The following is a 16,560-nucleotide window of genomic DNA, read 5'->3' as shown; positions in this document are numbered from 1 at the left end:
TCTGAAGGTAGATCAGAGGAATCTAGAAATCTGTGAGAGGGAAGTAATAGCCCAAAGTGCAGGGAGCTGGAGGTGGAGGGGAACACAGAGGTGACCCATTCTGGAAGCCACATAGCAATGAGTTCATAGGGACTCCACAGCGATGCAGCTGGTCAAGCAGGCAAGAGCACACGGCCTTGCGAGCTTGCCTGGGAATGTTCTTCATGATTTCATGATTAGCTTTCCTCAGTCTGGCTCCCAGCCTGAGGTAGAAGGATATGCTACCTCAGTTGGTGGACGGAGGCTCAAAAGGGCTTCTGGCCCTCAGCCATGCTGACACCTGATGCTTGTGGTACCTAAGCCGCTCTCTAAACCCACAGTCTTGGATCAACTGTTAGAAACTCAAAACTTGCATCTTCTAACATATTGGGTCTGTGGTACCTTCTGGTGAATGCTGGCTGCATGAATGAACTGAGAAACACTGGGAGCTGTGGGTGTATCCTGGTGCAGTCGCTTAAATGTGTGCTTTAGAATGAACCGGCAAGCTTTGTGTCTTTTTCTTTCACCGTTGGCTACTCCTGGTGATTCCACCTTCCCAAGAGATGGTCTCTCTGCAGTCCACAAACCTCTGTCTCACCTATGAAGTTAGAACTGGGAAATTCTAATTCTTGGTCTAACCTAAATTCTAATTCCAATTCTAAATTCCAATTTCAGCCTAAATCCTAATTCTAACCTAAATTCTAATTCTAATTCTAAGTTCCAATTCCAACCTAAATTCTAATTCTAAACCTATTGCAGCGCCATCTTTGCTTTTCCTGAGCCTATCTGCTTTCTCGTTCTTCTTCCCTACTTCACCCTGATGGTGTGGCAAGCCATGGATGCAGGGCTCAGAAAGAGGCTCTGGGCAGTTATTGGCTCCTTTGTGCCATGAAGTCAGGGGAAGCCTAAGGCAGCTAGAGCCTCATCTGGACAGGCACCCTGGGGACCTCCAGATAGACATCTATTTGCCTCCACTTCCTTCATTGATGCTGGCCTTTTCCGTTCCAGAGCTAAGGGATTTTCAGTTTGGAAGACGACAGGGAAATGGCAAGTGGATTTCATTCCACTTGTGTCCGTGTAGCGATTAAAACATAAAGAGCAGGAAAGGACAAACCAGAACTTTTTGTCATAGTGAGCAGCTTGAAATGTATATATGCAGTCTGAAGGGAAAACGGAACAATAACTGTTGAAGCTATCACTTGGACATTTTTTTTTTACTTAGAAAAATTCTATTATAAAACTGCATGATAGCTCATGCTATAATCTTAGCCCTCAACAGGCTGAAAACATGAAGATCACATTCCAGTCCAGCCTGAGCTACTTAGCAAGGCCCTGCTAAAATAACAGTAACAATTTAACTTTTCCCATTGTAAATTATGAAATTGTAAGTAATATATTCTCATTACTAAACATTTTTCTAGTTTTTTTATAATATATATATATATATATATATATATATATATATATATATATATATATTTGTACTCTGGTAAGATGCTGATAAAAGTTTCTAATTGACTTCTTGTTTAAAGGTAAGACAAAATTATAAATACAAATACTTCATTAAACAACGGGTTTTTTTTTTTTTTTAGAAAAGTCCTGCAGGTTAAATGGAGCTATAGGCACTTTGCCTTTCACACCATAAATGTCTTCAAATGTGCACACAGCCGTAAGAGACCATGAAAGCTTAGTTATTCTAGTCAACAAGGGTGGAGGATTCCAGCTGAGGCGGTAGTAAGTATGGGGAGGGTGTGATGTGCAATTTCTTTGAACGTCTCTTACACTGTAGAGCACTCACAGTGGTTTATATATTCTCCGTCTCTCCTCCCTCTCTTTCCGCCTTTTATAGCAGCATTGAGGTCTGTGTTTCCAGAAAAGGAAAGACAGATCAAAGGTTGTGTGCACTCCGATTCTGGTGCAGAGACCTGACTGGGGCAGAATGGGAGGCATCTAACCACTGATGCTACTTGACAAGACCTTTGTGTTTTAGAGTTGCACAAGTCTATTCAGCCGTCTGTGTCCTGCTGCTCCTGGAGACACACAAACAGCCTTAGTTGTCTCCTGGATGTGCTTCTCAGCCATTCTCATCACTTAGAAGAGTCCCTGTCTCTGTAGAAGTGCTGGGTTTTCTCCTCCCCAATCCTCATTTAAATTCCTGGTGGTGTGCAAGCTCCAGTGTGTGGTGCTTCTAGTTGAACACCCTCGTGCCCTGCTGCCTCTGCTGGGTCTTTTTATACACCTAGGGTTCCCTTGATTTTACTGTGTATCCCAGGCTGATTCAAATACTATCCTCCAGCATCTGTTTCATGACAGCTTAAGTGTGTAGGCTTCTACCATCACACCTGACTTTCCAAAATTTTTATTTGCTGGCTTATTTTACTCTTTGCCAGTTTTATATGTGTATATGATGAACGTTAGTCATTGTCACGCCATTGCTCTCTGTCATCTCCCTCTCTGCTAAAACCCTTCTTCCCAGCCAATCCCCATCTTGCTTCCATATCTTTCTATGTATGTGTGGCCCATCATGTTAATTAGTGCTGCTCGCAGGCGTGGGAGTGGGAGTCTGTTTATTGGAGCATGGAAAACTTATCCATGTGACTGAAGAAAGTGACACTCCTCCCCTCGTAACCAGTAGTCTCTCAGTGTTGTAAGGAGAGCCGCTTGTTTGTTCCCGACTGCTCAGCCCCAAAATAATCACACAGAAACTATATTATTTAAAACACTGCTTGGCCAATGACTCTAGTGTATTTCTGGGTCTCTCATATCCTATACTAACCTATCTCCATTAATCTGTGCATTGCCACATGGCTGTGGCCTACTGGGTAAAGTTCCATCCAGCGTCTGTCTCCGGCAGGGGCTACATGGCTTCTCTAAACTCTGTCTTCTTTCTTCCAGCATTCAGTTTAGTTTTCCTCACCTAGCTCTGTTCTACCCTATCAGGCCAAGCGAGTTTCTTTATTAACCAATGGTATTCACAGCATACAGAGAGGAATCCTACATCACCTCAGGAGGGCTGGGACCTCACAAGACCTTCCATCTCCCATGATGAAATGGTGATGGGCATAATCTTGTGTCAATAACAGCAGCTACAATGAGTTCACGAGTACCACATCCATGTCATGTCCAAAAGGGGTCCTTTTTGCACTCCTCCCTGTCCTCCATCTCTTCCATTCTTTCTGTCTCCTTCTCCAGGATGTTCCTGAGGCTTGGTATTTTAACCATTTATAAGTCTCTGCATTAACTGTTACCAGCCATAATAAGAAGTTTCTCTTAGGAAGGTTGAAAGCATTGCCAATCTATGAATATAAATATGACTACTTAGGATACAGTTCAATCATATGTCTGTTTAGCAAAATGATAGATAGTATTGGGTTCCCTTGATGGCATACAGTTTCCCTGGCCAACAGCCCTTCACCAGGTACATGGTACCAGGCAAGAGTTCCTTCCTGTGGTACAGCCTCTAATCCCATTAACAAGTAGTTGGTTGTCTACCGTAATATCCATGCCACTATTACACACCTTGCCAGGCCTGATCTTACTGTAGCTCCAAGGAGTCAAAGCTGAGTGATGACTTTTATCCCCAGCAGCCTGCAGAACACCTTCCGGCACCATGAAAGGCTGTGTCCTAGTTACTTTTCTATTGCTGTGATGAGACTCTATGGCCTGAGTAACTTATAGAAGACAGCATTTAATCGGGGGCTTGCTTACCATTTCAGAGGGGTAATACATGATCATTCTGACAGAAAGCATGGTGGCAAGCATGGCATTGGAGCAGGGGTTGAAAGCAAATGTATTACTAGCAAGATAGAGGCAGAGGAGGAGAGATTGGACCTGGTGTAGTCTTCTGAAACCTCAAAGAGTGCCCCCAGTGACACACCTCCTCCACCAAAGCCACACCTCTTAATCCGGCCTTAATAGTTTACCAATTGAGAACCAAAGGTTAAATACAAGAGCCTGGAAGCCATTCACATTCAAACCATTACAGTCTGCTACCAGTAAGGAAGCTTCCAGGCCAGATCCAGATCCAGGAAACCCAGTACCTACATTCAGCATTCACAGTATGAGGTTTCTGCAACAGGGCTTTACCATGAAGTTCTCGTGGGCAGCAAGGTCAATGGCAGTAGGCTGGTTTGTTTTGACCACCAGTAGCACTTCTTTAACCAACAGCTCCTGGGGAAGACCCCGGATCAGCCCTAGAAATTTTCTTTAATAACCTATAGCTTCTGGAAGGAGCATTATCCCCTGCCATGCCTTTTTTCGTTTCAACTTTTTAAGACTGTATTTAATTAGCGTATAAAAATAGGTTCCCGTGTGACTTTCCACACTTCCTTAATGCTGCACATCCCTCCTGGCAGATTCTTCCAATCCTTCCTCACTTAAACCTTTCTCCCTCTAGGATCCTCTTTCCACTTTCTTAACGTGTCCTACCCCCTCCTTCCTTCCTTTAAACATGGTATCTGGTCATGCCAAGAACATAGCAAAACGTTTACTCAGTGAAATGGAGGAGCCATTTACCTCCCAATTAGTCTTGCTTTGAGATTTGTCTAATGTCATTACCAACTTCACAGGTGAAAATATTCGCATGGGAGCTGGTGCCTGAAACCCTAGGCATCCAGCTGAAAAGAGAAAAATTCCTTTAAGCCTGTTTTTAAAAAGTCTCTTCATTAGTGCAAATAGAATCAAAGGCCATTTAGAAGAAGTCATGAGTTTCCAAACCTAGAATGTTTGGGGAACTTTGATATTCAGTAATAAGCTGCCTACAGGAAAGGATTTTCTAGTGTCTACTGCATATGCTGATTGGTTGGAATGAGACCCTGAATTTGTGGTTCCAATTATTAAGAAAATGTAGTACCTTTTGTCTGAAATATTGAAGGAAAAGGTGGATTGAATTCAGGTCCGCAGACTTGGTGGCAAAAGCCTTTACCTGCTGAGCCATCTTGCTGACCCCGCTTTGTCATTCTTGTAAGGGATAGATAGCCTCATGTCCAGCATTGTCCACTCTTATCAATTCTTGACAGAGTAGGAGCTCTTGAGAGTGTTCATAGAATGCACTTTGGACCCTTGGTTCCCTGTAAAATCATTCAAGAGCTTCTCACTGTCCTTTGAGTATAAGCCAAACTCCTTACCATGAATCTCGTACCCTGTGTGAGTCTGGTGCTCTGAGGGAAGTGAGAACAGCAGTGCCTGTAGGTTGTGGACTGCTCAGTTTAGATCTCAGCCTTTAGTTTTCAAATTGCTCATTGTCTATGACTCAGTTCCCTCATCTGTAAAATGGGGGGGTGGGGTGGGAATAATACTGCTTATGTCATAAAATCATCCCGAGTTCAATGAGATGATATATCTCAAAGGTTCATGCGCATTGACTGGAGTATAGACCATAAGGCTACGATAAGCTACAGCATCCACACTTGCTGAGCAGAAGTTTCTTGTGTGGGTTTGCTCAGAGAGTACCTGCTGGTATGTGTGCCCCCCTCCAAGCTCCATCTCTGGCACCCAAAACACCAATAACAAACCAGAGTCCCTAATATAAAAAGACTCATTTTTGTGTTTGCTTCCTTTGGTGGTCCCCATCCCTCCCCCTCCTCTTCCCCTCCCCCATCAGTCTGTGTAGCCTTTAAGATGACTTAGTTATAAAGCACAGTCAAAGTGGACAATTTGAAAGTTAATTTAATAAAAGATGCCCTCCAGCCAACCACCAGGGGCAGCATCTCTTCCCTGGGTGGGTGGGGATTCTGCATCTACTACATCTCTGAAATCTTGGTCTGTTTCCTAGCCCTTCTCATAGAGACCACTGTCTGGAGTCTAGTCCCGAAAACCATAACGGTGGAACTCATTGAATAAAGACAGCCCAGTGGCATACAAGCAAATTAAAAGTCACAGTTTGCTGTTGTGCTATGCAAAAACAACATCAACAAACAACCCCCCTCCCCTTTAAAAAAGGCTCTTAAGAGCAGTCATCAATACATTTCTAAAGAAAAACTACCAATTGGTATTCTATGTGGCATTTTAAAGATCTTTGGAACAGAAGACAAAAGGAACCAAGGAGTTTTCCCCTCCCCTAGCCCCTTAAGGTTTTATGAGAACTCAGTGTGTGGGAAAGAAAAGAAAAGAAAAAAAAGTCACAAACACACAGACTTTTGTATTTCCTTATCACCTGGAACTTGCCGGGCTTTGGACGAATTACTGTCATTTTGATTCTTGTATGAGTCACTGAGTTGCCTGCCCCCAGAGGCGCTTCCTCATGATTCAGTGCAAAGGACTGAGCCGGCTGGTGCTTCCGGAGTGAGGAGTGAGTGTGTGTCTGGTGGGGGTTGCGGTGGCAACGCGTTGGCATGAGGCTTAATTGACACCTTTGATGTAGCCTAAGAGAGAACCCGCACCTCCCACTGCCGCGGGGAAGACGTCAGCCTTACGCAGGAAAAGGCATCTGCTGATGAATCCTGCATCTCATTCAGCCTGCTCCCGAGCAGCCTTAGCTGTCCCTAGCTAGTTCAACTGCTTCCCTCGTCTGCGGGTGCCGGGTGCGGGGCTTGGTCTGAGAGGAGGCTTGGGCTCGCTCGGGCTGTTGTCAGGACAAACACTAAGACTGTGTCCATGTTAGAACTCATAGAAGGTAAGTGGCATGTACCGCCGGCTCTCCCCCAGGGCACCCTCCAGGACGGATGTTTCTCCTGCCTGAGTCTTCTTGTCTCCCTATCTGCAGGGTTGCCAAACCAAGAGTGGCAGCCTCTGATGTCTTTATAAAATCATGTCTTGGGTGGGGGGAGGGAGGGGAGGTATGCGTTCTCAGAGGTGGTATTAGAAAAAAAGATTTGCCTGCTTCTGAAGCTTCATCTAGGTTTACTGACAGTGTTTTCTACGACTTAAGTGTTGAGTAAAATTCCCAAGTTTGGGACCTGTTGGCAGCTTTTTATCAATTCAGTAGCAACAAAGACAAACTGTATGGGGTTTCTGTGCATCTGTGGGCAATTATTTTGTCCAGTTTGGGGAAGACCCATCAGAATCTGGCTGGGCTAGGGGGATAGACAGGACATAAATGAGTGTAGGAATGTGTAAAAGTCTCTGGGAATCCCACCTGTGAGTTGTTTCAATATTTTCTCCCACTGGGCAACTAAACTAAAGACACACACCAAAAGATGTCTCAAAGCCTTGAACACATTCATGAATGTGTTCAAGTCTTGGTTCAAATAAAGCCATCTCTGGAAAATTATGCAAAGTACATCTTTTTAAATTATGTAACCTGCTACTGTGTTAAACCCAAGATTAGCAGAACAGTGAATGTCTGAGGATGGGTATTCCCAAGGCTTTGCTTCAAGAGTCTCATGATGGGTCTAATTTTTAGCCAATGTCCCTTCTCTGTTTATTTTCTGATGAATTGTCGTGAAAAGTTCTTTAATGTGCTCTTTTCCTCTGTGTGTGATTCCTTCTATTTCCAGTCAATGGAACCCCTGGTAGTCAGCTCTCCACTCCACGTTCGGGCAAGTCACCAAGTCCGTCACCCACCAGCCCAGGAAGCCTGCGGAAGCAGAGGGTAAGGGCACAAGCAAGCCACCTATTTAAGAGCTGTCTTGGTTTCTGTGCGGAGTGGCGTGGGTGCCAGCAGAAAGTGCTGCTTCTCTGGAGGGAATGACCAAGCCAGGGCAAGGGGTAACCTGTGTGCCAATCGCCATTGCTATGATTCAGGGAGAACCCAGGTCTCTCAATTTCCACAAATTTGCCCACTTTTAATTCTGAGTAACATGGACCCTTGCTGTTTCCGTTTTAAATGCCCTCTTGTTTGTTCATAATGCATGTACCTTATTATGTATGCCAGTGTCCTTAGTTGTAATTAATGTCATTAGATACTGCCATTAATCACCAGCCCCTTGAAGGAAAGGCACAGCCAAAGGAGGCAGCATCCTAGTGGGAAATTGCGCAGAGGCAAGCAGGGTGGTCCAGAGCAGGTGGAGAAGCCATGAAGCAGGCCATAGGAACGTAGGATGCCAGTTTTGTGAATGGACCCACACCGAGCACATCTTGTGTTTATTTTTAGCCTCTCGTGTAATAGCAGAGAAATCAACTGAGCTCAGAGACAAGCATGTAAAAGTTACTGGATAGGGTGTTAGCTTCTCCAGGTTAAGCAAGGGGGTGACCATTAGTTCTCCATCTGGAATGAAAAGACTCAAATCCTCTTTACTCCCTATGCTGCTCATCCATTCCAGTCATATTAAGGCCAGAAGATAAGAACTGGGGAAGGGAAAAGGGCAAGGGCGTGCTGGGAAAAGTAGATGGACCCCTCAGGGTGCTGCTTTCAGGAAAGAGGTAGGGGGTATGATCCTTAGGTAGCTTATATGATGGCACCCACTGAACCGGCTTAACAAACAGAAATCTCAAAAACCATTAAACACCAGACTTTTAAAATTTAATTTCTCTTATTATGCATTTAAATGAAACTTCTAAATTTGATAAATTTAAGCTCATCAAATATGGAAGTCCCTCTCTTTCAAGTTTTCTACACAAGTTGGATCTTTAGGCTGCCAAAACCCATTAGCCATTTTTAAGTGGGGGGCCAAAAAAGAAATCAGCTAGTCTGTAGTCATTTGAACCTCTTGTCCCAAATATCTTTCTCTGCTGGTTCTCCTGGTGTCAAGTCAAGCCTGTACAGTCTGTGAAAGCCTGTGGTTTATAGCTGCTTCTCTATTCAATGGTGGGATCATTAGAGAAATCCGTCTTCCATCCTGAGTGATTTCAGGAACCACTGATGAGCTACTCAGTGCAGAATTGGCTACATTCATTCCCTGTCGTAAGAGATTGTCCTTAGGTGAGGAAAGAGCCAGTGTGTACAGTGGCCATTCTGTACTCACAAATGCTAGCTAGCAAGGTTTCACCCTGTAGACACAGCCAGAGATCTAGCATAGAGAATGTCTCAGGAGCGTCCTCTGTCTCCAAGTGAATGTGTGCTTCAGAGAACACACCTAGCAGAGAAACCAAAATAGCTTTTGATCCATTGAACTCAGTCTCAGACTTTACTGATCTATCTCAGGTTTAGTTGTTGAGACTAAATTCATTGTTTCTAGTTTCTAGTGGGGACCCCTCCATCTTGGGAGTTAAAAGTTCACTCAGCTGTCCTTTACTAAGAAAATGAGGTCAGAATTTGCATCTTTTTCTTCTTGGCTTCAGTGGGATTTTTTTCCCATTCAACTGAGGCAGAAAAAATGCATCCAGCTTTGTAGGCATTGACTTACATAATTAACACTTTGTTGTAGCGCTTCAGAAATAATGAACAGGTGTGGCTCTCTGACAGATTTTTTTCGTCTTGCCATCTAAACCACCGGGTTGGCGCTATCACTGAGGAAGCCAAGAGTCTCTCGTTTACTTTTAGGAGGACAGAGAGCTTATCACCATCTGAAAACATTTATTAAACACATGTTGTAAGCAGGATACCAAACGCATTCAAAGATGGTTTAGTTTCTAGGCTTTTGAGTTTAGCTACATGTATTCCAAGACAGCTCTGTTTCCAAGCCTTTGAATTTATGGACACCCTCCATCTCTGTACCATGCAGACATTTCCAGCTGCTTTGGTGAGAGGCACTTTCATCTTTTTGTGTTGACAACTGCATCAAATAACCCCCTCCCTGTCAAAATGGGACCAGAATATCCCTTAAAACTGTTCCTGTTTCAAATTTGGTTATTATTCTTTTCGAATGGTTGGCTCTTCTTCTGCGCAGGAAATGCTGAAATAAGTGGAAGATGGCCCGAGCTAAAGGAAGACACTGCAGAGAATCAATTAATTCCTTTTATTGAAAATTAGAAAACAGTAGCCACTTCTAGTTTTGCTTTCTGTGTTGCCTAGTAACATACCCAAAAAATAAGTTGCCAAAGCCATCCAGACCCCCCGCCACACACACGCACACATACACACACACTTACACACATATACACACATACACACACATACACATACCTTAAATACAGCAGAAGCTAATTTTTAAAAAGAATATATTTTTTTACAAGTAAAAAAATCTGTATTTTTGCTTGCATTAACTATGATTTAGGCTGTTTTCCTTCCCTTAAAATCATGCTGCTAAATGACTTCTTTTTGACATTTTAGAATAGTCATAGGAGAGACACGTCAGCATGTCACAGCTCTTTCTTCGTGAACACCCTGGAGACAGTAGACCCAGCGTCCTTCCTATATACAAAAAGCACAATTAGTTAAGTGACCACCTAGAAGTGTCTGCCTGGCCTCAGAAGTCAACTTTTGAGGCTCTCTTCCCATCCATGAATGTTTTTTGGACCCTTTACTTAAGACATCAAGGAAAAAATGTGTTATGTTGTGTAGGTTGAATGAAGCTCCCCATTACACTCCCACATCGCTGACTCTTGTAGATTAACTGATCCAGCAGAGGATGTAGGAGTGGGAGGCCCCAAACTGAAAAAAAGCCAACTGTAGACGCTCTTGGTAGAACTAAGCTGGTTGCTTGGCTACTAACACTGAGATATAGTAGCAGACAGAGGCAAGAAGAAGATGGGAAGAGATGGAGAAGGGATTGGGACCTAGAAGAGTAGTTGGGATGGGATGGGGATGGGGATAATGGAGATTTCTTCCAGTCACCCAAACATAAAACTGTGAAGGACAAAGTGTGTTGGGTTTACACTGTGTATGTGCAGCCACACACTGGAGTTACATCCCAGAATATCCTGAGTGCCAGCTGCTGCATCTCATAAGTTATTTGGTGAGGTAAACACATTCTCCAACCCAGAATGGGAAGAAAAAGTCCATAGAAGAATTACCTAGGCACAGAATAGCACAGTTGATCTTGGCTGGCAGCAAGGGCCATATAACTCCACCTGGACATGATGGAAGGCAGGAAGGAGCCCCTGGTAGCACAGGAAGCATTTGTCGTGCCAATGAAATGAAGTCATCACTCTGCCTGTGTTATCCTCTCTCTTATCCAAAGCTGATGAGTTGAGTAGTTCTAATGATGTTAGAAGCCAAGGACCCATCCCTTTCCAAGTTGCTCCTCGGGGAGCGACAGCGAACCCGAGAAAGATGAGTAAACAAATCTGTCCTGCCCTTCATCTTACAGGACCTGTACCGCCCCCTCTCATCGGATGATTTGGACTCAGTAGGAGACTCAGTGTAAAAGACACAATGGAGCGATATGTATGGTTTGTGATGGGATCAAGATTTCCCATTTTCTAAGCAAGCATCTAACAGCAAAATACACAAAAGAGTTTTGCATAAATAAGATATACAGAAACAAGCATGCAGACATTTTCTACCCATGGTCTTCTTATTTGGAAGAATTTTTTAAAAGTATCTCCTCCATTTGATGTAACCGAGGAGAGTTTGAATACAATATTTGCTCCATCACTTTTTATGAGTAAGGTCTGGTTCCAGGCAAATTTCATATATGAATCTAATGTTGAGTACAAGAACCGCCCTAACAGTCCAACATTACAGAGCCCCCGTTTCTATAAATGAGCTTTCTTTTTAATCATCGTAGACATATAGATACAATTTTTCTGCACTTAATATAAAACAAATTTAAGTAACAGTAGCAGGCATGGTTTTTCTAAAAGGTACACCCTTTTTAAAAAATATCGTATGGTTGTTTAGTTATTTTATTGTAAAATACTGCAAAACCTCTTCCTGATTTTTCTGAATGAATGTGTCTGAGGAGGAGTAGGAGCTCCTGCAGGAGGCATCTGCAGCTGACGTTAGGCAGAAAGAATCTTTTCTGCTTTTCCTGTCACGTGGATTTTATTTTCCAACATTATCTTTTATAAAAAAAATAGTTTCAGCTACATGGAAAAATGAAGAACTTGGCATTATTAATTATACAATGCTTCCCTACAACACCGGCAGTAAATTTATATTTTTTTTCAGCTATGTAAAGTTTTTGACCTAAAAACAAAAATTGACTTGCTCTCTTTTTTTTTCAAAAAAAAAAAAAAAAAAAAGTTTGAGAATTGAAATTCTTCTAAATGGGACTTATGTACATTGGGCCCGCAGAGATCCAAAACTCCATTCTGATCGTTCCTGGATCTTGTTTGGGAAATCTTTATATGCAAAACTCCTTTTGTGTCAACCAAGTGCGTCTATGATTATAACCCACTGTTAAATGTTAACCTACTAATTCCTCTCCTCTAGCTCTCTAGTTCCAAAAGTGAAAGTCAGCTTTGCTTCCACGTAAAGCAATTATTTTTAAATCTGGATGTTAGAAATCAGTGCGTATGGTGTATTGTATTTAGACCATACCCTGTGACCATTTCTTTTTACTAGCTCAAACACTAACAATTTAAGACTTAACGAAGCATGGATTTTATATTTTCCAGGCTTGGCATATCTCAGTAGGGTGACAGATTTAAAATGTATGGTGCCACTTGGAGCCTTTTACTTGAAATTTCTTTCAAATTTTTTCTTGAAAACAATTTGAAAATGCCTGATTCAAGATGGAGAGGAATTCCCTTGCCATACAGTTTCAAATGTTATTGATTTATTTCCCTCAGTAGACTGTTCAACTAGCAAATTTCCCCATCTGGTTTATAGTTACCTCTGTTACCATCTCACTTGACAAGTGAATAAAATATTCCGACTGGAGAAGAAAACTAAAGTGTCCAGGCAACCTACCAGCATTTGAAAATTTAGCCGAGTCATAATTAGTGTCTCATTATCCTGTCTGTTAGAGGAGAGCACTTCTCGGGCGCGCTATTTGAGAACTGCAGACTGATCCCTCCATCTTGAAAGGACAGAAAACAATCATACCTGCTCCAGACTTCAGATTTTAAAACTGTTTCCAATAGACATGAACAGAGACTCTTGCTGAGATCAAAGGGCTGCCTTGTCTTAGCTGAGACACTAAACATCTGTGAGGATGCCCGCGCTGTCTGCTACAGTGTTATGTCTTTGTAAAATGCATTGCTTAATAGAGTTGAACCCGTAAAAGATTAGTATGTATTTGACTAGCCTGTCAAAAATGCAAAGAAAGCAGTGGGTCAGATGGTCCAGAACAAAACTACAAAGTCTCGTAATTTCAGCTCCCCTGAGCTGCCAGGCTTAGAGACAACTACCGCTTAGAGAGGCCCAATACATGCTTTGTTCTGGGTAAGTAGGAAGGATTGCCAATCGCTGTAAAGCCCATGGCTTGGTTTAGACACAGCATAAAGAGAGTGGACCTGGACTAATTGCCAGGAGGTATTATGGCCAACTTTCCGTTCAGGCAGTTCCAGAGAGATGCTATTCCGCAGCGCTTCATCTTCGAACATATGACTTTTATTAACGGATTGTTCAAGGGCCATATATCTCATTTACTTTTTGAAACTAAAGTCCCTCCGAGATTGAGATAGCATACTCTGAGATCTTTTTTTCTGCAGGAGATAATTCTAGTCTACTAAAGAAGAATTTTTTAAATAGCCAAGCAGCAAACCAGTTCCTTGGTGGAACCCAATGGGTAATTTACAGTCACTTAAGATGTGGCTATTTTTTTAAAAATTCTTTTTACATCATTAGTCGCTGACTTTAAGAATGCCCCTCTGAGCAGGGGAAGGCACCATCCAACAAAAGACACACAGCTTTCTCCTGCTGATGAACCTCTAAATGCAGACTATGCTGTGTTGACCTTTCTGGGCTTTTGCATTTGTGTTTACAGTTTTTTTTTTTTTAGACAAAGCTAGAGAGAAAGATGTTGCAAAGAGTTCCCTGCTTTCAGCATTTTAGAAGCTAAAAACCTAGTGGCACGCAGAGCGTGGTGTTCAGCGTGAACTTGAAAGCCATGTGGAATAGTCGTTGTCTGAGTCATCACTCTGGCAGCAGGTCTGTACTGTCACAGGTTTCTAAACTGGGCATTTGAGGCCCACCCATCTGTACACACGCCTGCATGCGCACAGGAGGTCACCTTAACATTTCAGAACCCGATTCCATGTTCTGCAGACATCTGAGTAGCTCTGGCCGGCACCCTGCCTGGGAGCCGTGTGCTAAACAGCCAGGGGGCTTTGCTCTCATGTGCTTTGCTTTTGTTTCCATTTAAAAACGCTGAAGTCTAAAAGCCTCATTTAAAAAAAAAATGTGAATGGAAATATATAAAAGTAATCCTAGAAGATAAGCCCATATATTTTAACTGTTGAGCTCTGCTGAGCTGTTTCTATGGTGGCCATATATCTATACAGGTGTGTAGGTGTTTGTGTGCATTTGCAGGACTAGGTGTATATGTGGGTGTGCCTACGTAAACATCTGTGTATGTATATAGAACGTGAAGAATAAAGGTGATATCTGTGGTGTGGCCTTATAAGTTACTGGCTCTTGTAGACTGTATGTAAAGCTTTATGTCGTGTAAATTTGGGGACAGGCATATTAGTTGGCACATATTTAAGTGCAAAATCAGTTTGTTAAATTAGCATGATGAAACAGCTCCGGACATTCACTTGTACTGATTTATCCCAGATTAATTGAAATCCAGACAAACAAAAAATTGAAAATCCAAGCAAATCCAATCTTACATTGATTGTTAAATGTGCACGCTCACTGGTTAAATGCAAATTCTCGGTGTCCAGTGAGTAAATTGATTGACTGCAATGATATTTTCCTGCTGTGTGTATATTGCTGGCAACAGTGACTATCAATCCGTGCTCACTAAACAAAATGATTTCTAGACGTGTGGGTAGTTGAAATAAAAATAGGAAAACGTCAAAGTAGATTTGACCGTTAGTTACAAAGCCAGATAACATGTAAGGCCATCCCGTGTGTTCTTTCCATGCTTATAAACTGTTAAACTATTTGGCAGATACTTGCCGTGTGTGTATGTGTGTCTACATGAGTGTACACACACTAGAAGATGCTTATTGACTGGCGCTTGCTGTCTGTGTACATTTATTTGCTCATCCGTGCCCATTTGCATCAGCCTTGCCAGCGCCTCTAATTGTGCATGTTAGTGTCAGCCGTGTTGGGTTGAGCAAACCCACAGAGGAATACTATGGAAATCAGAAATACGTTCCATTCATTATAAGAATTGCCTGATGCAGCATATTAGCTGTCAGCTGAAAAATACTTGTAATGTTGTACCTGTAACGCATGTAGGGAAAACTGGAAAATCTGAGGCCCTCACTATAATGTTAAGGGCGCATGACATATGGTGTCTTTAAAATGTATTTTATTGTAATAAAAGGTGATGGATAAATTCTGACGTAGTGTAAGTGAAGCATGAGACACTAGGTGTTTGTATTATATATGGCCACACAATGGTTTTGAAGCCAGGGTAGTAGATATTCGAAGGTTATTAGGAAGAGAATATGGAAGTTCATTTTACTGTGATGTGTGTTTGAGGCATTTTTGCTCATTGCCAGGCAAGGAACTTAGTTCCCATTTTATTTCTGAGGACTCTTGGAAACACTATGAATGTTATAAAGTTGGATTTTTTTTATAAAGGTTGCATACCATCGCAGTTGGGGTTGCTTGGATGTATAATCTCTTTAGAAAGCATTTGGTATTAAAATGTCTTAAGAGCGGGATATTGGAAAGCACACCACTCCAGGCAACCTGCAGAGCTTGTGGAGATGGGAACTAACGGAAAGCTCCAGCGGACTGCCCAGTCTGGAACGTTCCCGGGCCCTCGTAAAATGCTGTACCTTGTGTTTCTCAATGCAACCGTGTTACCCTTTTCTGAACTTAACTCTGTGACATTTAGCGGCTTAGCTAAACCATGTAATAAACAGGAAAAACTGCTGATGTTGTTCAGTGAGTTTGTTTTTTTTTTGTTTTGTTTTTGTTTTTGTTTTTTTTGGTTAGATGGCTAGAACTGAAATAACTGTGTAGGGCAAGGGTTGCCTTCGTCGCCCTAGACACAGGCTCCTTGTACTGAGTAATAACAGCAGGTGATGCTGGACAGGCTACAGAATAGCACACATGAAGTATAAAATCCTGTCAGGCAAACAAAGTAAGATTGTCTGACAGGAAATGCTCTTTCCATGGGCTGCCTTGCAATTAGCAATGTACATTCCTCTCAGGATTGCTTTCAAGGTGAATTTATCAGACAAAATGGCAACTGGCTTGCAGGGGAAATGAAAAATTCATATTAGCTTTCTCCTGGGATTAATGACCTTTTCCCTAAGGTCATAGAATTTTCAGTGGGAAGATGTATATGAGTATGTTTTTATACAGGCTACTTGTTTTTTTTTTAAATGTTGGATAAATATATTTAATAAATTACAATTAAATAGTGATTTCAAAAGCATTTGATACCTCAACTTTATGTTAGGAAAAATAATGTATTTAATTCATAGTACAGTATAAAGAATAGAAAATTGTACTCATCAAGTTAGGAGAAATATTTTTCATTAAAATTAGAAAAGATCAGGACTGAAGAGGATGGCTTAGTGGTTAAGAACATTAGCTGCTCTTCCAGAGGTCCTGAGTTCAATTCCCAGCAACAGAATAATGGCTCACAGCCATCTACTAGTGGGATCTGATGCCCTCTTCTGGCATAAAGTCAACAGAGCACTCATATACATAAAATAAATATGTAAATCTTTTAAAACTTATAAAAGATAATCACTACAGTTTTA

The 16,560-nt window shown here is 42.1% G+C and overlaps 1 protein-coding gene across 13 annotated transcripts in view; it reads left to right on the top strand.

Moving 5' to 3' along the window:
• Window positions 1–16,560, top strand: part of Dclk1 (doublecortin like kinase 1) — a 279,460-nt gene that overhangs the window by 201,826 nt on the left and 61,074 nt on the right. For 5 of the 13 annotated variants that reach the window (XM_038347479.1, XM_038347478.1, XM_038347482.1 and 2 more), the window contains exons 1-2: window positions 6,547–6,631; window positions 7,455–7,549. In XM_038347479.1, coding sequence (XP_038203407.1) covers window positions 6,613–6,631; window positions 7,455–7,549 — 114 coding nt within the window. In that variant the 5' untranslated portion in view covers window positions 6,547–6,612. Of the gene's footprint in view, window positions 1–6,546; window positions 6,632–7,454; window positions 7,550–11,087; window positions 11,199–16,560 lie in introns of those variants that run through there. The other 8 variants (XM_038347475.1, XM_038347473.1, XM_038347472.1 and 5 more) reach the window with 3 other exon arrangements.

Source organism: Arvicola amphibius, chromosome 11 (assembly GCF_903992535.2).
Source record: "Arvicola amphibius chromosome 11, mArvAmp1.2, whole genome shotgun sequence".
NCBI classification, from domain to species: Eukaryota; Metazoa; Chordata; class Mammalia; order Rodentia; family Cricetidae; genus Arvicola; species Arvicola amphibius.
This window is presented reverse-complemented; position numbering and strand designations above follow the sequence as displayed.